General features: G+C 35.8%; 1 protein-coding gene across 1 annotated transcript in view; it reads left to right on the top strand.

The window, feature by feature from the left end:
- POLN (DNA polymerase nu) overlaps window positions 1-22,001 on the top strand; it is a 102,031-nt gene extending 80,030 nt beyond the window's left edge. Inside the window, exons 22-24 of the mRNA XM_074147885.1 lie at window positions 9,978-10,045; window positions 18,958-19,019; window positions 21,933-22,001. Coding sequence (XP_074003986.1) covers window positions 9,978-10,045; window positions 18,958-19,019; window positions 21,933-22,001 — 199 coding nt within the window. The remainder of the gene's footprint in view (window positions 1-9,977; window positions 10,046-18,957; window positions 19,020-21,932) is intronic.
- Window positions 22,002-22,975: the final 974 nt, after the last annotated feature.

Here is a 22,975-nt window from a genome sequence, read left to right as displayed (position 1 = left end):
TGAAAATTTCCGTAGCAGGTGTAAGTTTGAGTTAGATTAGCAATAGAGCAGCTGTCTTCTGGGACAAGCAGGCAGCAGTCTTTAACGGAAGGGGCAAGCAGAGGTGGTGAGAGGGCAAAGAACATACTCCCTTCTGCAGTTCATACCTAGCGCACAGATCTTTAGGTTCAATAACTAGCTGTTTATTTTAATTCTGAGAAAGCCAATACTTTTTGCGACTAATGCTGTGTCTGATAAAGCTCGTCAATGTTTTCTTCTCTCAACAGAAGGTTTTACTTGAGTTGTCCTTTCTCAAAACTATTTCTTTAAAAGAAGTAGTGTCACCAAATGGCTAAGGAGGTCACAGACATAAGGAGGTACTGAAGTTTTACATGTTGAATTTCCTTGTGTTGTGAAAGCATAGGGGAATGGCTACACCACACATCAGAAAAGTAGCACTGCCTATCCTTCTTATTCCTATCATAAATGTCACAGCTGGGACAGACCAAGACTGCAATGGCATCTAAGAGAGACAGACTGTTTCAAACTGGAATTTTGAACTCCGACCAGCCATAAACAACTGGATGGCTTTGCTAAAGGAGAACGTTTTAATAGTCACTAATGGCTCCTTGCTGTAATATTTAGTAGGTACTTACAAGCCAGGTTTGTGAGAAAAGCACAGTCAATGCCTTTATAAATTCTATGAACACTCACCTGGTTGGACTGTGGCATTTGAAAGCATCACTGTGGTCTTGCCAATAGGATACAGGACTGAAACTTGAAAATTTATGTTTCCACTTGTCTGCCAGGTGACATTCAGTTTAGTTATTTTTTCAGCAGTCTGTTTCTTGATTTTCTTATCAGTCAAGTCAGGATAATGATCCCAACATCCTTTGTAAAGCACTTTGAAAAATATTGTTAAAAGGAAGCATATACATAATTGGTGCTGTTGTTGTAACAGTAGGAATGCACACTGGCTCTTCCAAAATGAAAAATATAATCAATCTCCTATTATCATCACATCAGATCATATTCATTCCAAAGATAGCACACTACTCTCTTCTATTCTATCTTCAGCCCCGTGTAAGTAATTTTTTTTTTCCCTATTAGAACTTCTAATTTTGGAAACAGGGTTTTCACTTTGAACAACATATCAAAGAGAAATATATTTTATATGTGCTTTAAAAGTGATTATGAACCCCACGTTTACACTATGAGACAGTATCTCCTATAAGGCATAGGCAAGTATTGACTAACTCTCAGCATTTTGTCTTCCTTACCTTGCAAATAAATAAAAAACAAAAAGAGTAAGTTCTAGATAAGGCTTTCAGTTTTTAGTGTTAGTTTGCAGGTATGTTTGCAGTCATCTCCAGTGACAGCGCTGCATTCATTTTTCATAGGCTGTAAGCTGTTCAGCTGTGAGCAAGCTCTTACCCAACAGTATGAAGCTTCATTTTTGTAGGACTAGTAGTCAGTATATTTTCAGTTATTGCTTGCACATATGATAGTTCATTTGGAAGTCGGGGAAAGATAATCAAGTTACATTATCATGATGCTTCATCAGAGAGGCCCTCTTGACGAAACAGTGTATTCCACTGTGACTGATCAATGGCAGTTCTGTCAACTAGCAGTCTCATTTTTCATTTTGTATTCCATCTTTTAATTCAAATGCCAGCCTAGCAATTTATGCTGTTGATAATAAAAAGTCAATCAGTTACTTGGAAATAATTTTACAGAAATGGGGCACAGTAGCATTAGATGCAATACATATGATAAGGAACTGATATTAGTATGGGTTAGCTACTAGCATCAGTGTTAACATCTCTGCATTTTGTGTGGCACTGAGGAGTAATCAAAATGATTTCTTCAGACTTCCTTCACATTACCTAGATCTTTGTTAAGATGCTGTTCTGCCGCTGATGGCCAAGTTACTTACTGAAAATGTGCTGCTGACATAAATTATTCAAGTGCCAGCTTTTACCTGTCTGATACAATTCACAGAACCTCCATATGATGTTTCCTGCAGGCAGTTGATAGCAAAGAAACTTCTGAAGTGAGATCAAGGCATACAGTAGCAGCTGAAAGAAAGGTTTATGGAATTGATGAGTGGAAAGGTATTCCATGAACTCAGATGGACAGTTGTAGTTGTTTTCAGTGTTTAAAACATCATTGCAGTGGCAGGCACGTGGAAACTTGGTGAGAAAGCTGGCAAATTGTGGAAGAATTGCTGCCTGTATATTACTGCATAAGCTGAAGATGCACTGATGTTACCCAAAGTCTACCTAGTGCTACACGGACTTCTCAGAAAGTCATTAAAGATGATAATATCCCAACAACATGCAAATTAAATTTAACAAGTCTACAGAACTACTGAGTAATTTGGTGTGAATCCAGCATTTGTGCTTTCTCACCCATTTATTGTTCCTTCAGCGCTGGACCTGTGCCACAAACACACAGCTTTACTTCTCAGCATGTCCGGAGCCTAGTTAAAGACACAGGTTTGGCAACAGGCCAGATATAAAGGAATGATCCGAAAAGGAGTAGCCACCAGCAAATGAAAGGGAAAGGCAGGATCTTATTTGCTTGGTCCCGGCTGCTTTTCAATAGCAATGGATGTTGGAGGTTTTGTATGTCTTCCTCAAGGAACAAACACTTCAATCAACCTAATGATTTTCTGAGTTGGTGAACTGTAAATGCAGTTTGCTTCTTCACAGATACCTACATTAGTTAGAAACAGCCCTAATTGTCCCAGGAACAATCATTGTGTTATGTGAACTGGGTTTTTTTCAGATACAAATTATGTGATAAATCACAAATAATTCATTTGTTGGAAGTGGCTTCAATTTTAGTTAGACACGAGAACTTAGAGGTATTTTTATAAGGTGTGTAGGGATTCAAGCATTAGTAGTTTATTGACTGCTTTTTGTTTCTCAGACTCATACAAAAGGACATACTAATAAAATCAGCTTCTTGATTACATCATAGCTTCAACAGTCAGTGAACTGCTTAATGCTGCTGCTATGTGTGATGATTTTCTTTAATTCTGGGCATAAATCTTCTGTCCCTTTATCTGTTTCTTCAAGAAATAAATAATTGTTTTTAATCCTCTTTCTTCTGTAGCAGTTATCCAGGATTTTCAAGAAAATGCTTATTTCTCTGGTACTCTGCCCACAATTCCCCAGTATATGGTTGCAGATTTGCTTTAAGGGATTAACTCTAGCAAGATTGCCAACTTTTAGCCTTAGCCTAATACTGGAGAAATAGAATCACAAGGGAAAGATAAAAGCTTTGGATTCTGCTTGAGAGGAGAATAAGATTTTTGTTTCACAGCTATACGCTGTGTCAGAAATGACTGTGAGCTCCCCATAGCAGCTGTCCCATTCCAGTATGTAGCTTTTTGCTTCCCAAAGCAGCCAAATAACATTGTAATTCTAGGTGTGCTGTGACTTAGCAAGATCATTACTTTCCTCAAGCATTCAAAGGAGTATTTTGCATGTATTCACAAGATGATGAATGCTTCGTGCATAGTGAGCCAGAGCAAGTCAGAATGATTTCTTCTTTATAGATAAAGCTAAATATATTTAATATGCTTAAATATCACAGCCAAAAAGGACATTCATGATGTATTTCATTCAGGTTTTTCAATGTTCATTTATGTGCATGATTCAACATAAATAAATAATTTTCATTTATAGAAATGTTTTGTAGGTCACCTTTTAGATTGGTATGTTTTAAAACACTTTGGGTACATGTGAAAATTCTATTCTCTTTAGTTAACCATCTGCTCAACTTCCTGCTCTTCATGATGTAGCTGCTGAGAGAACAAATTTCACAAGTTAGCTGAATTTTTATAGTTAAAATATCTTGGTAACAACAAATAATGCAGGTAACATCTATGCAGGCATGATATATCTTAAGCTATAGCTTTTATACTATACACATTAGAAATCCTTATAGATGCATCTTCAAAAGAAAGATGAAAAATCTACAAAATGTTACAAAATTATTGTAACCTTCTTCCTTAGTTATATGACAACTTAGTAGGCATTCTCTCCACTGGAATCTGTGTGCTTCTGGGGGGAAATTATGACACAATTAATTAACAGGTAGTATTAGTAGTATCAGAAAAAATATAATACAGCTTTAGTGTAGGGAACATAGAGATTTCTAAGAAGAATCAGATCCAACATCCATCTGGTCCTTTTTTGCGGAGTGTGGCCAGCAGCAGATGCTTCAGGAGGAAGGTGTAAGATTTGTAGCAGGATAGCCTGTCTGTCTGCAGATTTTTATCTTGCTCTCATTGTGGGAACGAGTCTAAGTTCTGAAACAGAAAATTTAAAAGTCTTCCCCCAAAATCATTGTATGTCATAATTTCTAACTGTTCTTGAAATCCATACAAGTGTTTGTTACATGAGCAACCATTCTGGCTTTTTCTGGCAATGTGTTTCATTACATACCTTTTAAACCAATATTCTATTAAATATGACTTTATTAAGTGTGAATTTCTCAAAATTTCAAGTCACTGAGTTCTTGTTTTTCAGTTACAGAACATAAAACATCTTTCCATTTGTTTTTTTTTTTTTTTTTTTTCACATGCCCCCATTTGTCTGATTTCAAAACATCTTATTCTATTTATCATTTTTTTTTCTAACCACTTAACAGCTTTTATGCTCTTCTGGGAATTTTTTTAAGCTTATCATTATATACAAAGCTTTTAACCATGTACCTTCCTATCTGTAATTTTGAAGTCTCACATTATACTTTTAGAGGTTTCAAATTCAAAATGAAAAAATGTGGAGTTACTAGTTAAATAATTATTTTATTCATCAAAAAAGGGGATGACATAGGATGACAGACAATATTAATATTTGGGATTTAAAATCTGATGCTGTTGTATCAGAAAATGGTATTAATTTCAATGATCAGAGACATGGTGGTTTTTTCAATAAGAAGAAAACCATGTGTAAATAGAAAATTACTGGGTTTTTTTTTTTAGGTATTTCTAAATGTTTATTGCACTACCAAGTGATCATTAATACCCCTTTTAAAGTAGTGTGCTTTTAGTAACTTTTCTTATGTTTATACATTTTTTTTTATTGTACCTATGTAAAAACTTAGCTATTAACATTGTCTTATGTTCTTAAGTAATACATTATAAGATTTTTTTAAGTTTAACTAGAATTTTTACTCAAATAAGCTATGGTGGATTCCAAATAACTCACCTTTTTTGCTCCTTCTCCAAAGAGAATTCTTTGACTTAAGAAATCTCTTGTTCAGTTACAATTTAATTCTCAGCTTGTCTTCAAATTAGAAATAAAATGTGTAATTTTTCATGGAACTTTTACACTTGAGTACTCTAGCTCAGAATCAGACAACCTGATGGTGCCACAGAATTATTTTTTTTTGAAGATGTAGCGCTAACCAACAGGAAGTATCTTCAACTATTTTAGTCTGGGCTCTCAGCCTGGTTCTTAGTCAGAATAAGGTGCCCTTAATTCCTTATAGAATCATAGAATCAATTAGGTTGGAAAAGACCCATAAGATCATTGAGTCCAACTGCATTATGCATAACAATCGGACCCTCTTATTTAAAACTTCCCAGTTACCCAATTTTAAACCTTGTTTTAATTTATTTTCTGTTCAAACCTTTAAACCAGCCAGCTTGATGTAATATGGCAGCTCCTCTCAGATATTCTTTAAGCAATGTACTCAGCACCTTAGACATGGCTTAGCTTGTCTCATTCCCGTCTTTTGTGTTGCTTCTGCTTAGTTAGACCTCGCATGGGAGTGTCAGGGGCTGTGGTGAGGGAAGTGAATAGAGACAGTGATTGAGATTAAGGTGAGTTTTGAGGGGTCTGGGATGGGTGTGTGGTGGGTCCAGATTGCATGCTGCCAAACAACAGAGTAAATTAACCAACAGTTAGTCAGTAGGAATTCATTGGTGGTTTATGTTTTGTATTATCTTCATGCAGACCAGCCTAGAAAACTAGACAATGTTATGCCTTTGTTGTGTCATTAACAGCAGTAAAAATTTCCCTGGTGATACAAAAATGTACCACAAAAATGTGCAGAAGGCTATTCTTTTTCTAACTTCAGGTATCCAATGTAGGTATCTGTTTTAGGAGGTGGTACCCCCGCAAAGTTAATGCATAGAGTTGGGGTTTTCCAGATTTCAATTCAGAACATCTAACTCGGAGCCTACCTTAGTCCTTTGACTATAGAAGGAGCAAGAATTTAATTAGTTTGAGCATCTCTTGGCACATTGTAATGGCCTGAAACACTGCACATGGCTGTTAAAAACAGCTTCTGAGAAAGACTTATGATGATCTTGTATTTTTTTTCCCTGTCCTACACTGGCCTCTTCTATGGGATATTCCTACAATAGAGTCTGCAGCATGTTATACCACAGCGCTCTCGTTTGCAGTTGAGACAAAATGTTGTTTCCTTTAATCATAAAGAAATACAGTTGCTCACCAATAAGGTAATAGCTGTTTTGCTGAAGTCAGTTCAATAGTGTACTTATTTCTAGGCAACGCATTTGAAGTAGTCATGGAAAAATTTGCAATTCTATACTTTAGAACAGAGAGGTCCAGACCTGGAATATATTGCTTTACAGTAACAAACAAAATCTTCATTTGTTCTTATATTAGACAAACTGGTCTGGTACTAGGAAAAAATATACTATAATGAGGCAATATGGCCACATAAATAGAATACTATGAAAAAGAATGTCTTGATGATAGTTTAATTTGTTTTGGCACATATAAGTCAATAATGTGATTATGATATACTAATGATAACTAGGTGAATGCATCAAAGGCCTGAGAAGTTTAGTCTCTGTGTTGTTTCATAGGAAACTGGAAGAATCGTGACTGTAGTGCTGAAGAGAATAAAAAAGATTTTCTTTTTAAAATTCTATAGTGCAGCATAATAGTTTAAGAAGGATATTTTTGACTGATGTCAAAAACCATGTTCAGACTGGCAATCACAGAAATACTTCTGCATTTGAAGGTGCACATTACAGGAGTATCTCCATGCCACACAACAGTCCTACTCAGATGCAGGTCATGTTTCTCAGTAAAAGAAATTGTGTGTACTCATCAAAAATGATGCCTAACCTGCAGGCAATCAAGAAAATAGTTAATAAAATATTAGCTTGTAAATCAAAGGCATTCTTATCCATAGAATAACAAAAATACTAGTCTCTGCCTGGGTTGCAGTTTCTAGTATAGTTTGCCATACCTTTTAGCAAGAGATAATGAGAGGGCCTTGCTATTTCAAATATTCCTTCAAAGTGAAGATGATTCAGTTAAGCTATTAAGCAAAAGTGTAGAGTTTTTTTCAAACTTCTTTCACTCGAGGTGTGCAATGGGCAGATGGGTGCATGCACTGGAATGGTGAAAGCTATGAATTTTGAATGTATAATTTGCTTTGATTTTTTCTTTCATCTGTATTGATGTCAAATTGAATGCTTCCTTCTGTGGAACAGCATATCGCATGCAAGTATTATTGATTTAACAACCCTGAAAAAATGCAGGTGTCCTTGTACTGTAAACCTGCAAGAGTAGAACACATTAAGTTGATGTGAGATGGATAAGAAAAAGAGATAAGAAATCATAAAAAAAAAATCTAACTTGTTTGACGAACATTAAGGAGGAAATAGTGTATACTATTCCACTTCTCAGCATCAAGCTAGGAATTCATATTTAATGTTAATTTAAACTTATCTTTCATTCAAAAATAGAAGTGTGTTAGAAGTACTTACCTCTTAGATCTTGTGTGATAAGATATATCTTGTGAGATAAATATTATCCCCATTTTCTAACTGAATGTGCCTTGCTTAGCAGGAGAGTAGCAGAGCTAGAAGAGAACCAGCAATGCTAACTTCTAGTTCTGTGTTTTAGCAGGCAGAATATTGTCCTGAACCTCAAATAAATCACTAGATGTTTAAGATGGGGTAGATGTAATTCTGCAACTGTGCAGTTCCTCAGTTACCTGGCAATATAATGGAGCTGATAGGCTGTGCTGTTCAGGATGATAAATGTTGAGAAACAGGGTCCTTTAGACCAGGTGGAGAACCAAGCTAAAATAGATGCTTTTGGTAGATGAGCTGTAGCATGTAGAGTTGTGTCAAGTCTATTGTGGTGTCCAGGCAGAAATTTTAAGTTCAGTTCACAGGTTTTCCGGTTCACATAAGGTAGCACTGATCTCTGGTCCAACCCTGCTCCTCCTGAACTTTTTTACTTGTAGCGTGGAGATGAGGTGATCAGTTGATCCACTGCTGAGTGGTTTTGAAAATCTAATTGTTTTTTCTCTGTTCCTAAATCTTGATAAATTTATGGTAAAATTTTTAATCTACATTGTAAGTTTTTCTAAGAAAGGATTTTTCCTAACCAGTCTATTCCATTTTTATTGAACTGGTTTAATCAATGCAATTATTTTCACTTGTTGCGTTGATTCACATTATATTAATATTTAATGTTCACAGTTCTTGCTGCTTTATATCTTTTTACATGTCATTTCAATGATTATGAAGAATCTCCTGCTTTAATTAATTTACTTGGATTGGAAATTGTAACTTTTCATGTAACTGTATTCTCTTGCTACAGATGATCCTGGTCTTTTCATCTATTTCTTTTTGTATCCTGTGTCCCAATTTCCTATTAGAAATATGTTAATCTGTTTCACTCTGCTTCTGACTGTGTTGTAAGTGACTAATAATTTAAGATCTATTATTAGAGCTCACCACACTGTTAGTCAATGTCACATTGTAATTTAAGGCAGTGTGAAACTATCTTAGGATATTTTCCTGAAAGCTGTGAAAAATTATAAGTAGTAACCATATTGATGTTTCAGCCATTTGTAAAGAATTATTTACTTGAATAAATGCATGGTGTTAAGAGAAGTGTACAACGGGCATTTAATATAATGTTATATAAAAATGGCAAAGTGATTTGGAAATAGGTGGTACAGTTTCATGATTTAGACTCCCAGCTACAATAATTAAAGAAGTAATAAAATAAACCTAGTAGGAATACAGTCTAATCAGATATGCAGTATTTTTTCTTCCTGACTGAGAACTATACGCATGGATTATATGTGTTAGATTATATCTATTTTGGTCTTGATTCAGTCAAATACATTTATTATTTCCATTGTGAAAGTACTTTTGCACCCAAATGAACAGTTTAGGGTGCTATTCCTGTGAGCACTGAACAGTTAAGTCACAGTCCATACGCAAGAGATCTATCAATATAGAACTAATACAGACAAAGAGAAAAACAAAGCAGCAGTATAAATTCATTACAAAACAGCTCTAACTGAAGAGCTCAGGTATGTGTAGTTGCGTTGCTGTCAAGATGTAACTGCTCTCAGCTGTACACTCTGTCCTTATGAAGGCAACTGTCCTGGTCACAGAGGCAACAGATCAGGTTGTGTATCTTTGTGCTTTCATTCCTCAACCCACTTGTTTGTCTCCATGAGGACATCTACCTTACACTTAAGTGAAAAGATTATGTGGTGGAAAGGACTCAAGTCACTGGCCAACTAGGAGTTAATATTGATATACTAGTGAGCCAAATATTCTTACTATTGAGCTAACTTGCATTAGTAAAACCATCCATTTGCAACCACATTTATTCCGGCTCAACTGGAAAGAAACAAACTGTATTAACAAAACATAACCTGTCCCTATAATTTCTTGCAATTTGCTGCAAATTACATTGGTTTTAAGTAATACCCTGTCACATCATCAAATCCCTGAATGACATTTATAAGCCAGTAAGCACAGTTTGAGTTTATGACCATGGCCTTTATGTTTTCAGAATATGTGGAGTGCCAATCCTTTTTACTCCATTAATGATTTTTTCATGTTCTTAGGATGTTTATTTTCACTTTAATATATCCATTGTGCATGTGACAATTAGTTGATGATAAGAATGGAGAGCACTGTTAAAAATTTCTTGCATAAGTTATCTGAAGTCTCTGAAATTTTTCAGGTTAATTGCCCAGATTCATGATGAGTTGTTGTTTGAAGTAGAAGATTCTCAAATCCAGGAATTTTCAGGTAAATACAATCTCTCTTGCTCTTTGTCCTCCACTCCCTTTTTTCTCCCTATATGATTTCTCAGAGGGTAAAGAACTAATGTAACAAGAAGCAGCACATTGATTCTCATGATTAAGAAAATGTATACTAAGCAGATTTTTCTGGATGTTTTCCACCACTGGCTCTTATGTAGATAAAACATGATACACTTCTCATCTGGAGTTCATCAACATGCTTATTTGTGTTTAGTTTTCTTATCAAGATTCCTTCATCCATTGTGTGAATCCTGTAAAGCTAAATAGTAACACTTTCTCCAAGGTTTCAAGGGGTTTAAGAAGGAAATAAACCAGCTTAAAAAGAATGGATTGGAAAGTAACTTCCTAAATACTTACAATTAGGGCCTGTTACATAAAGAAGTGTGAAATTCTTAATGTAACAATATAACGTACTGTAATTTCTAAGTTAGTTTACTGCTTTTTTATATGAAGAGAACTTTATAATGGAACTTTCAAGGCAAAGGGTCAGTAAAAGTTCCTGCCTACATTTTTGTCCTCTTATCTGGCTCACTTCCAGGCATTATTTCCTAAGCCAGAGTTTGTCTCAGCATCTGGTACAAATTTAGCTAGCAAACGAGGGCACATAGGAAGCTGTTGGGTCTCTTCTCCAGTAAGTAGTGGATTTTTTTCTGTAGGCACCAAACAGTTATTCACAAACTTTGGTCTTGTTTGAAGCTCAAAAATACCTTTGGCTAAAACAATTAGCATAATGTGACAAATAGTTCAAATGAACCAATACAAGAAATATCTTCCATTATAACATAAACATCTAAGAAAAAACTAATTTCACCTTCCTGTACTGCATTCATTTAAAGAGTACAACTTGCAATATTAGTCTCATTTCATCACTGTTCCCTCTTGTGAGTATTAGTTCATAATGAGAACCTTAAACCTCCATCTAATCAAAACAAAGAACCTGGGAAATATTTAAGTTCAATATATTAGGGGCATTGTAATGAATTAGGTTAATATATTAACATTTGACCTCTAAATACAGAAGTTCAAATCTGATTTAAACTAGAAAAACACCATACGATTTATCAGAGATTGCAGTATCTACTCAGAAAAGGCAAATACCTAGAAGTGCCATAGTTTTAGTATATTGAATAAGATCTGTAAGACATCACAGAATTATTTTTATTATCTTATTTTATATCAATTTGCATTAATTATAGAGCTGCTATTATACCCAAAAGATAAAAATTATTCATGGTTGCTTATACATATAGAAAATCACAGACTCTGCCCTTATCGGGTCAAATTCTGATCTCCTTTACAAGTATGAATTTGTAGTAAATTCAACAAAATCAATACTTTTCCAGTATAATGGAAAAAACTCTAGCCATCGTATGAATAATAGTAATAAATCATCCCACTATAGAAACACGATGATTAGAGGCTTTTTTTGTGAAAACACAAAAAGAGTCCAGTTCAAATACTCAAGATGTGTCTGCTCTACACACCACAGTGTAACTAGTTCATATATGTCCACGTCTAGCTGCAGTGTGCAGAACAAGCACACCTGTAAATTCCTTGTTCTGCTTCAGAGCTATCACCATGTAGTTGAAGTTGCTAAGGTGACCTTTAGGAAATGGACCTGGGCAGTCTAGAGGTCTGAGATACTTTGGAAATTGTAACATGGGCTTAACATGGGCTGTCGAGCTCGAGTGATCAAGACGGAAGCTAGTTTCATTCTGCTGACTGAAGATTGGTTTTTAGGTTTGTCTCTACTTTGCCCTAAGGGGCAAAGGAAAAAAAAGAAAATTCTACATTACATTAACTTTCAGGTATACTCACCTCAGAACAGAAGAGTGAAAAAATGTCTTTTCCTTAACACTAAAGACCAACCTAAGACATTAATTTCTTTCTTCATTTCTTTGTTCATTCATTTCCTTCCCCTTTATTCATCACTGGCGAGGCCTCACCTGGAATGCTGCTTCCAGTTCTGGGCTCCCCTGTACAAGAGAGATGTGGGCTGACTGGAGAAAGTCCAGCGAAGGGCCACAAAGATAATGAAGGGCCTGGAGCATCTGTCCTATGAAGAAAGGCTGAGAGAGCTGGGACTGTTCAGCATGGAGAGGAGAAGGCTCAGGGGGATCTTATTAATGTATATACATACCTAAAGGGAGGGGGCATAGAGGACAGAGTCAGGATCTTTCCAGTGGTGCCCAGTGACAGGACCAGAGGCAATGAGCACAAACTGAAAGAGAGGAGGTTCTCTCTGAACATCAGGAAACACTTTTTTACTGTGAGTGTGATCAAGTGCTGGCACAGGTTACCCAGAAAGGTTGTAGAGTCTCCGACCTTGGAGATATTCCAAAACCGTCTGGACACGGTCCTGGGCAACTGGTTCTAGATGGGCCTGTTGAGCAGGCACAGGTGGACCAGCTGACCTCCAGAGATCCCTTCCAATCTCAACCATTCCATGATTCTGTGTTTTGTGAATAGTGCTGCTACTGGTAAATGAACTGATCCCAGTTGTCTTAAAAGTGACTGAAGCTGGCTCTTCATTCAGTGTCATTAGTGAGGATTTTGCTTGATCTGAATAGGCAGAGAAAGGGTGCATCTGCACTGGGATGTAACTTCCAGTCAGAAGTATGATGAAGCAGATCTCCCTATTGTCCCCAGTCCATGGTGTGAACAGTTTTGGTTCACTTCACAGAGCAGTCTGAGAGCAGTTGACCTAAATTCTTTTCAGATGAAACTAAATAGGATGACTTTTTTCTCCTAATCTTTTCCAATTATTTCAGGAGCTGCTAACTGAGGTAGCAAATTAGGTATGTGAGTTTTAAACCAAAGAAGGAGTGTCAGTAGGATGTGTACTCCTAATTCACTTTACTGCTTTGGAAGTCCAAATATGGTTTTCATCCCTTAATGCAAAGTTCTTTCTCCCTTTTTTTTTTTTTAAGTCCTTACTCTTCTTACTTTTATTTGCTGATATTCTTTAGCTGTCAGCTTTGTCTTTACATACCTAATGAGCTTTTGTCCATTCAGAAACTTTAAATTACAGAATCTGCTGACTTGCAGTTTCCAGACTGCAGCTTAATGATCCAGAGAGAAATCTCAGTTGTACAGTCACAAAGCTCAGAAAAGGGAAAGATGTGGACTTAAAGCTAAAGAGTAGTGTTTGATGTCTTTAATGGACTACACTTCAGTGCCGTGTTAGTCTCCTGCATTTAATGTGATCCAAGCAGCAGTGACCTACTATTCAGCATCTTTGCATCCTGATTCCAGTCATGCTTCTGATCTACTTTTTCAGGAAAGCAACAAGAAAATATATGTCTCAGTTTTCTTATTTGCAGAATAGATATGAAATCTTAAAATACTTTTAATATTTATAAATGAAGAACATAAAGGTAAATAGTGTTATTTCAATTAGATCGCAGCACAGAATATAAGCCTTCTCGGCAGCATTTCCCTTATGGAAGTGTCTCTTTTGTATCATTTCACAACATTAAAATGTCTATTTGCTTCTAAGGCTCTCCTGAGCGGAGGCTGAGAATTACCACAAGGCAATCATAATGCTGGTGCTTTCTCTATTCCTGCTTAGGACCCTCACAGGCCACAGTAAGAATTTTCAGTCCTTTTCAGTATACAGAAATCCAGTTTATAATATGCCTAATAATCTATGTCCAACAGATGATTTTGAATCTTTTGAATTTGATAAGCAAGGGGCAATCTATAAAGTGTTCTTTTTTTCTAATATCTACTTTTGCACAAAATACTGCATGTAACTTAGGTTAGATGTTGTCTGTGTTTTGGCAGAATACCTTCAAACAGAATCCATCACCCACAGTTTTATAGTATGCATACGCTTTGCTCTGAATGGACAAGGCAAAACATCATTTATAACAAGGCTTTGAGTGTCCAAGCTTTGACATACTTTGAAATACAATAAAGCATATACTACTCCGAACTGTGTAATTTTCAACAAAGATATGGCATATAATTTGCCTCAATTCTCTGTTTAGGGCAAGAACAAGACAGCAAATGAGCTTTTCAAAACTCCTCAATTTCTATTAGAGGGTGCCTGGAAAGATCAAATCAAAACATTTGGCAGAAGTTGGTTTGATTTTGGCAGAAGACTGTCAGCTTTACCATCAATAATCTGCCTGGTTTCCAGCCAACTTGCCTGTCTGGCTTCCTCACATCCTGAGCTCCTCAGCAGCCCAGGAAGCAGAAAGGCAAATGATATTTTGGGAATGCCAAATACTGGGCTCTTGGATCTGAGAGATCTCAGCACCTCCGAGTTCTGAAGTCTGTGTAATCAGGTACACAGACTGTCCCCAAATCAAGCTGTGAACCTGTCCAGGGACTCTGGAAGTGTATTCAGGAATTGCAGAACCCAGTTTTTCATTTTGTGGAGAGTATTTCTGAGACTACCTCTCCATGCTCTGTTTGAAATGCCTCTTTGCCATTGGATTATTCTGAATATGTTACTGCTAAAAGGGGGAATATACTTTGGGGTGAAGAAACGCAGAATAATTTTATTTTTTTTTACAGTACAGAGATACCTGTAGTTACAACTGTAAGATCTGGGTTCTGATGTGTATTCCATATATACCTGGTGGATTTGAAAGGTGAACTTTGCCAATGGTGATTATTGTGGATTATTCCTTGTCACTATGCCTGCTAAATTGCATCCATTAGTGAGAAGAATAAATAAATGAAAGACACTTGGTATTTGAAATAACATATTTTTGTAGAAATATGTGTCTTCCATTACTTTGTGCTGAATATCACAGTGCATTAGGGCAATTTTTAAAGGTGGTTTTTTTAGAATTCATTTATAATCGTACATTATTGATAGAATTAAAGAAGTTAATTCCTGCATCCATTTTTATACTTGTTATGTGTAAAACATACAGTTTGAAACAATTTTTCTGATTTTTTACCAGGTATAAAATATTTCAGCCGAAATACTTACTTTAAACATAAGAACACAGAAAGGACCAGTCTAAGAAAAAACCTTAGAATAAACTAAACCTATTTATTTTGATATTGAGATAAATTAATATTATTGCTACCTAAAGAACAGTATCTCAGATTTTTTTAAAATCTGTCAATACAAATTTTTGACTCGTGTACAAATTCCATGAAATTTCATTTTATTTTGCTAGAGTTTCTCACTGAATGGGTACTGAGGCAGCTGCATAAAAAAGTGCACATGTTCAAAAGGGGACTCAAGTAACAGAAGAACAAAAGAATGAACTGGTCATCACAAGTTAGTGACATTTTCTGTCCCCTGAGCTGCCTTTTTCTAACTTGAAAAACACTGGTGCATAAACTAAAGATGCCTCCAGATAGCTTTCAGTTTGCAAAAATCCCTATTCCATAGATCATATGCCTGGCCAGCTTTGACATGTTTCTGGACTCATAATTTCATAGGTGAGTGAGCTTGAAAAATGTCTTCAGTTCAATAGGGACAAATAAGCCTTTGTTCCACAGCAGGCATGCGTGCCTTTTCTTTGCTCCTATTCACAACACTTTCAATAAGGATATTTATTCTGGTCAGTATCAAGAAAATCTAATATATATTAAAGCATTTGTTAAAATTTCAGTTCCTGTATGGTCTCTTCACTTTGCTGTCACCAACTTTTCTTATATGTAATATTTTAACATGACATATTTAGCACTTACAAAGCATTCCAGGATAAGTATAATCAACAAATCTCCTAATTGCTGACTCTGGGTTTTGAGAGATAAGTTGCAAAGGTTGGGAGAACAGCATTTTACAGATGCCATTGCAGTATATGGCTGGCTGCAAAGAAACATTTTCGAATTAATAATTTATGTGCCCTAGATATACTAGATTCTTGGCTGAACAGAAATAATCATCCCAAAAGCCTCCAATCTAAATCTTAGAAAAGAAATAAAAAATTAAGAGCTGTGGAGATAGATTTATTTAAGCATTGTCGTCACTTTTGTTAGTGACCGCACTCTCTAATGTGTATGAGATAAAGAAGATACAGTTGTGTATGTCTGGATTGTTAATTTTGAGCCTTGAGAATAAGGAAGAGTTTTCAAGGAGATTTGAGAGAGTAGCAGGAGAATCAGATATTATATACATAGGACTGAAGGGGACCTCTCCTGTGATTACATACCACTGTGCCATATGGTCTCTTTTATAAATTATCATCTCCATATGAAAAATTACTCCCACTGGGAGACTGTTCCAGAATTTCATCTCTCCAAAATCTAGAACTTTAAATTTCCAGCCTAAATTTATTCAGCCAGTTTACCTATTTATTTTTGTGCAAAGACTGTAATTTTGTTTAAATGCTTCCTTCTTTGTTCCTTACTGTCTTAGCAAACTACTAAACAGGAATGGTAATCCAGCTGCTTTTTCTTGATATTTCTGTTATCATTATATATCTATTATTTCATTCAAAATCTGTTGTGAAGTAAATGTAGACAAATCTTTTGGACACTTGCAAAGGTATGATTTCAAAAGGCTGAAATGCAGGCAAAGCAACCTCAGGTTGCTTGAAATGAATGGTTTTACTATGCCACCCACTAAACTCTGGGAAGAGAAGAAGTCAGTGTGACATGAGAAACAGAACAGAGAGCTGAGCTGACACAGAAAAAAACAATGAAGAAAACAGAGCAAACCATGGAGAGGTTTTTAATGGATTGTCAAAGTGAATGAGGAACCATTAGGTTTGTTCACTGATGTGGCCACTTTAATCTATGCTTTTTAAAATTAAGAGCAGTAAAGAATGCAGCAGCATTCTGATTGTGCCAGATGCCTCAAAGCGAAAACTCTGTGAACCAACAGTGAAAGGTGTTGCAATCATCGCTGCCATCATGAGTCCCCTTTTGGGGATAACAGTTGTATGGGAGAGAACCAGACAGATTCAGAGGTCTAGGGAACTAGGGGAAAACTGGTCTGACTCAGTGCATATGCAAACAGCGCCCTTTATCATACTGCTCACATCTTTCAACCCATGAATCAATGCCACTGACTTGTGCTCCATCTTTTGTTGTCCATTGGAGCTCTATTTGTCCAAAAGACCTATTCCTTCCATTGCCCTGATGCTCTATTGCTGTTTATTTGTCTAACAGCTCAAAAAAATGTTAAGTCACACCGAGTTGAGCGTGCCCTTCATAAGTGCTTTGGTGGAACATACAGAGCATGAGAAGTTCAGAGTCCAGTTGCGCTTTCACAAAAGCTTTGTGCAGTTGTAGCCTGGTAGGGAACTTACTGCTGGAAAAAATGTTTACCCAGGGACTGACTGGCAATGCACTCAGCCTTCTGAAGGCCTGCCACCTGGTTGGAGTGCCCCAATGTCTGCTGTTTTGCTGACCTCCTGGAGCTGGCAGCTTATTTAAATTCAGAGTAGGCTTCTCAAGACGGAGGCAGTCCAACACTTCTCTACTAATAGCCATGTTAACTTGGATTGGATTTTAAGTGGATAATTATTTAGGCCAGCACTTCCCCTTTCACAGTCTGTGGTTGCAGTGTTTGTTTCTGCTCTCCAAAAATGATGCTGTGTCCTATGCTGGACCATAAACTACCTCAAATGAGGTAATATGAAGCAATTATATAGGTGTAGTTGTACATAGATGTGTCAACAAATGTCTCTATTTTCCTCAGCCTTGGCACTTCAGCCGCTGATCTTTTGAGTTACTGCATAATTCAGACTTCATGAAAAATCTTATGACAGCTCATTAGCACACAATTCTGAGTCTGAGCGCTCCACTTCTGTTTAGGGAGAAGCTAGTTATCCTCATCGTTATTATCAAGCCAACATCAGTGTCACAGATGTGACACAAAACATTACATACTACTCCTCATTGCTGGCATCATTAGAAAAGGTTTCGGTAGCAGCCAGAGAAACAACCATATGCAGCTTCTTACAGCTCTTGTCATTCCTTTGCATCTAACCTCAGCTGCAAAAGAACCGTGATGTGCATCAAGGGATAACTTCAAAGAAAGCTTCTAAGTAATCATGTGGGTTTTGGTCTAGCAGTTATCACCACATATTGCATACCCTGATATTTCTTGGTTCTGTAAGACACGTGACGACATATATTACTTAGTCAGCCGTCCTGTCAGAGCAATGGAGGTTGATCAATAACTTTTGTTCTGGGGTTGGCTGGTATTCCTGTTTCACTTTCACTAGCCAAAATTTATCCATTGAATCTTAGATTTTTATTAGAACCATATTGTGTTGCAGCAGCAAGCTTTGTCAAGCAAAACACTAATTGGCATGACCAAGGATGACAAATCTGGTCCCAAATGATTGATTTGGAATAATTATAGATGCATTTTCATAATAATAGTGAACATAGACTCAACAACATGATGAGTTGTTAAGTTAGATAAATCATATTGAAGTTTAATTATTTAGATTCTTGATAGCTCCACTATCCCACAGGGAAGAGATTTTTTTTAAATTTGGCCCTGATGTTTTTACTTGGAAGAATAAGACTTCTAGTTCAGACTTCTAGTATTTTTTTCCTAGCTTTTTTTTTTTTAGATTGAGTTCGACAGCTGCATGAGAAAGTTAAAATACATAAAATATCACCAACCATAGAGTTGAGTACTGAACTTGAAAGCTGAGAAACAGAGCACTCAGACATGCTGTACCTCTCTATAAAATATTAGTGCTGTACTTCTGTATTTATAGAATATATAAGTTAAATAATTATCCAAATTTCACCTGAAATTCAATTTAAAATAAGAAATTGAACCTTCCACAAGAGATAAAATTTAACTTTAAAAAAAAAAAAGTGAAAAAATTATAAACAGTTAATTTTTTTTATGTAGAAATGCAGTTATTGTATAACAGAATATAAAGCATGTGATTTTTTTTCTATATAAGAATTCTAACATGGAAAATAAAGCTGTAGGTTTTCAAATTTACCTTACAGTACTGGTGAAAAGAACAATGGAGTCCCTGCAGCAAACCACAGCCTTGGAAGTGCCACTAAAGGTAGGGACAATTCTGAATTTCCGTTAGCGTCCTAGGCATACGTTGTATGTTACCATCATCATACTAAGAATCTAGAGACAAGTATTTTGCCTTTCACTTCAATAGTTTCATTTTCATATTTGCAGGTAATTGCTTTTTTAAATTACTGTAAAAATTCTAAAGGAAAATAACTGAAAGAAACTCAACCTCCATTTTGGAAAGTGTGATTGTTATCTATTCTTTGTCTTAGCAATGCAGTACGGTAATTTCAAAATCTATTTCATTCATTGCAATGAAATTTCTGTTGGGTGTGGTAGAGTGAGAAATATGTGCCTTTAATAGGCTTTCTAAATGCGCCAGGCATTCATTACTGCTGAAAAAATATTGCAAAAGATCTTTCTTCAGTAATTTTCAATTAGGAAATTGGTCTTTTTAACATTTCCATGTGGATGCCTAACATATAAAGCAGACAAAATCATTGGTCATTGTTTAAAGTGTAGGACATCATCTACCAGAACATCTGTAAAAACTGAGTAGGTAGCTACACAGCTATTGTATCTGTCTATGTATTGGACCTAATTGTAATTATTTTATAAAATAATTATATTTTTCTCTCTACAAGACTGGTTCCTTCACCTTAGTCTACTTCTCAGCTTTTGTTGCTTAATAAAGGACTATAGTTCCTGGGAATCCCAATTGATTAAGTGAGCAACAGTCCAAGGGTTTCCAGTTTCCTGAGAAACAGAGTACTTGGTGTTACCAGATCACTCACGTAAGATTTGGGGACAGAAAAAAGTTTATTCTATTTATTTCAGAAATGGTTACAACCTACACACTGCACTCGCATTAATGGAAATGGTTGAAAAGAAAACTACTAGATCAGTTTTAGCTTGTATTTATTCCTCCAGATGTTCTATATTTATTTCAGCATCTCAGCCACTTTGTGAGGTTTTCTCTGGAGGTCTTGCAGTTACATATTTCTGGGTCCTCGTGGAGTCCATCTTTCCCACAAAAGCTGAGAGGAGAGAATGAGGGGTATCTGAGATCTGAATTACTCTTTCTTCTTCCCACACTGGACCCCTCTCCATTGCCATTCACTTAACCCTTGTAAGAACTTGCACTCCTATTTGACAGATGTGGTCAAGTGAGACCTTTTGGTCATACTGGGATTATACATCTCTTGCACTGACACTCCCAAGCTTTATAAGCTGCATTTCTATCAGTTGACTACATTGTACACCTGTGCTTGCCTGGCTTCTTTTGTTACAAATTCCTTGAAAAAAGAAGGAAGACTGTTTTTCAAGGTATACTTCATCTAAATATTTTTAATGACAGTATTAGACACCTGGCACTCATGCTGGTGTAAGGTTCATTAAAATAATCAATTATGGTATTATTGGCAGTACATAAAGTGAACAGCAATACTATAGTCCTTCCTTGATAGTTTTAGGACACTCTTTTTAGGAAGTTTGTCAGAGACAACATAGTTCATACTTTGCCTGAGGAAGTCATTGCCATGAAATAAAATATGAACAATTTAATAGGTTTCTAAGAGAGAGAAATGTTTACATGACTAATGAGAGTGATCATAGTTACATGAGCAGAATTTCATTTTAGTGTTAAGCATTTCAGACTAACCACTAACTGGCAGAAGGTTTTAATGTCCTATGGACAAAATGGGACACACCATCTTAGTGTGAAACTGTGAAACACACAGTTTCTTTCACATCTGTCTAGAGTGTCTACTATCATACCCTGACAAATTCATTTTGATGCATTAGCAAATGGATTCAGTATGTCATTCCTGTGAAAATAGCAATTCTCTGTTAAATGACAGCTACATTTTATTAGGTGAAAAGAAACACATTCTTGGACAATATGTAGTTTTCTGGGGTTTTCAAAGATTAGGACTTTTTAATAGACAGTAGAAGTATTTGGAGATACATGTTTTATTACCCTTGTTTTGGTCTCCTTTTCCTGAGCAAATTACTGTAGGAGTCCTGACATACTTTTACTCCTGTTGCACATTAGACTACATGCATCATGAAGATACTTCATATTCCTCTGAAGCATCATGAATGGATCAATGGCAGAGGCCAGATAGAAAACATAAAGTACTAACAGCTTGATCTCAGAGAAGAAATTGAAAGTGATCTTTTAAAAAAAGATCTGTATTTTTGTTCATGTTGTTTACCCTTCTATACAGAAAGAATATGTCTTTTAGGATTAGAGATGTTGAAGATGAAAAGATTTTTGTGAAACACTCCTCCTGTCCTTCACAGACTTGCTTCAACTAAATATGTATTATGTGCTCTGTTAATATGAATACTATTTTTTAATACGGAAGAAAAATGTCACTAAAGTAGAGCACACATATAATCTTAGTGGGGAGAGATTTATTTTTCTTCTTTGAGGAAAGGGGTGTTTTATCTTTGAAGTAGCTTCTGTTCCAAAATATAGTCCTTGCTAATGAGGTAGCTTTCATGTCAGAAAATCTACTGTGTAAGAGAGCACCAGTAACTGAACCAAACTGAAATAAAACCAAAGTAACAACAAAAATACCCCAGAACTGGAAAAGTGGATGGCAAAATAAACCTGGTATCTTTATTTATTACGGACAAAGTTGCTGATTATAAACACTCTGATTTTGTAGCTCTTTTGAAAAGTGTAAAAAGATCAATTTTGTTTTAGCATATTCCTTGCAGTTCAGTAACATGTATTTGCCATTTCAAAACTGAAGGTTAGTCTTAATTGTTAAGGTATTTTAATCAAAATCATAGTGATAATTCAGTATTAATAGATATGAAGAACATTTCATATTGGATAGATATGCAATTAGAGCAGTATCAACATCCAAAGGGAAAAGCAAAAATAGTAATCTTGCTATATGTGATGTGTTTGTTTGTTTAAATTTTCAATTTTTTTTCCTGACAGGTTCCCTTGAAAGTGATTCTTACCACTGGGAAATCATGGGGGTGTATGACAGAATTGCAGGAGATGTAAGGCAGTCATCGGGGATGTTATTCAGTACCCATACACCTCATTGGCCTGTGCTGATTCCTCACTGAATCACTAGGCAACAGCGCTGCTGGATCTTTCATAAGCACCTAATACTCTGCATGTGAATTTTTTTACTTCATTTCGTCTGTAACCCTAGGCAACAGCAGTGAGATAAAACTGGTTTTTACCAGTTCATTGTGTTTCCTTTAGCCAAGGTAACCAGCAGGGAGCTGCTTTTGTTCAGAGCTAAATTACTACATGTAAGAAATGAAGCAAGACAATATTAACCCTTTGGGAACATGACAAATATATTTGAGTTAGATGGATGTTTAGACTTTACTGTTAAATATTTTGTGAAGTGCTTGTGTAGAAATACTTCTGATCTGGCACTATTTGAACTGTATCAGCAAGTGCTTAAATATTGTGTTCAGCTTCTTGTATATTTTGTGAGTAGAAGGTTCCACAGACTTAGAAAAAGAGTTCTTTGGAACTAAAGACTCTCCACCTTAATTTACATTTAGGATTTTGGAGCAAAACAGGTAAACAAAACTGGATGCCTAAATGCATTAAAAATAAGCAGATTGTTATGAATTCAATAAATTTCAAACTCAGTTTGTACACTGTAACCTTAGCATCCTTTAGAGGAAGTATTATAGTTTTGCCTAATCTATTATTTTTATTACCGATGTATTGCTAAATATTGTTTAGATAAATTTTAGGATTCATCTTTTTGCTTTTTAGGATTCAGGTTTGTACTTTAATGTTTGGATTTGTTATTGATATTTTGCTTTTCTGTAGAGTTTATTCTTTATATGAGTTTGTTTCATAACGTTATTGGTTGCCACACTCTGCCTCTGTACTTGTGGAATACGAAACTGTCCTCAAAGTCTACTAATTATTTAGAAGTTGAAGTCAAGCACAAAACTTTTAAGAGGTGTTCAGTATCTTTCAGCACTAGACCTCAAATGATCAAAGTA

This window comes from Numenius arquata, chromosome 5 (assembly GCF_964106895.1).
Source record: "Numenius arquata chromosome 5, bNumArq3.hap1.1, whole genome shotgun sequence".
Lineage (NCBI taxonomy): Eukaryota > Metazoa > Chordata > Aves > Charadriiformes > Scolopacidae > Numenius > Numenius arquata.
Note: the sequence above shows the minus strand (reverse complement) of the source record. Positions and strands in the feature narration are given on the sequence as shown.